General features: G+C 37.8%; 1 protein-coding gene across 1 annotated transcript in view; it reads right to left on the bottom strand.

Moving 5' to 3' along the window:
* LOC106873492 (inositol 1,4,5-trisphosphate receptor type 3) overlaps positions 1-662 on the bottom strand; it is a 228934-nt gene extending 228272 nt beyond the window's left edge. Inside the window, 1 exon segment of the mRNA XM_052974976.1 lies at positions 432-662. Within this exon segment, the coding sequence (XP_052830936.1) occupies positions 432-514 (83 nt within the window). The 5' untranslated portion in view covers positions 515-662.
* Between the last annotated feature and the right edge of the window lie 50 nt (positions 663-712).

Genomic DNA, 712 nt, shown 5'->3' on the forward strand with positions numbered 1-712 from the left:
ATATATATATATATATATATATACGTATCTGTGTAGATGTTTGTGCGTCTGTTTGTCCCCCACCCACCCAACACCGCTTGAGAACCGATGCTGATGTGTTTACGTTCCCGTAACTTAACGGTTCGGCAAAAGAGACCGATTGAATAAGTGCCAGGCTTACAAAAAATAAGCTCTAGGGTCGATTTGCTCGACTAAAGGCGGCGCTCCTGCATGGCCGCAGAGTCAAATGACTGAAACAAGTAAAAGAATATACATACATAGAAGCAAACAAAAACACAGAAAGAACAACGATGTGTCGGTAAAGTTGAAAAAATAGCTGAAAGTTTGGTAACGAAAGAAAGAGAAACAAAATATGAAAGACAGCAGACGATCTAAGCAGACGATCTAAAGGATAGCAAGAAAGACGAATAGATAATGGATATTGTTCTTACCTTGATTGATAACTGTAGATATATCCTTCAGTTTCCTCGCAGTAGAGACAAACATAGTCTCCAATACAAAGATATTCCCCCATGCCCGGGGTTTTGGTATATCCATTTAGCTGTAAACAATACAATAGGAAAAAATAACTTTAATGAGTTTTCGTATGTACATATAATATATATATATATATACAATGTGCGTGTTTGTGTTTGTGTGTGTGTGCGTGTGTGTGTGTGTGTGTGTGTGTGTGTGTGTGTATTATGGATTTGTATGTGTGTGTGTGTGTGTA

The sequence above is a fragment of the Octopus bimaculoides genome, chromosome 20 (assembly GCF_001194135.2).
Source record: "Octopus bimaculoides isolate UCB-OBI-ISO-001 chromosome 20, ASM119413v2, whole genome shotgun sequence".
Lineage (NCBI taxonomy): Eukaryota > Metazoa > Mollusca > Cephalopoda > Octopoda > Octopodidae > Octopus > Octopus bimaculoides.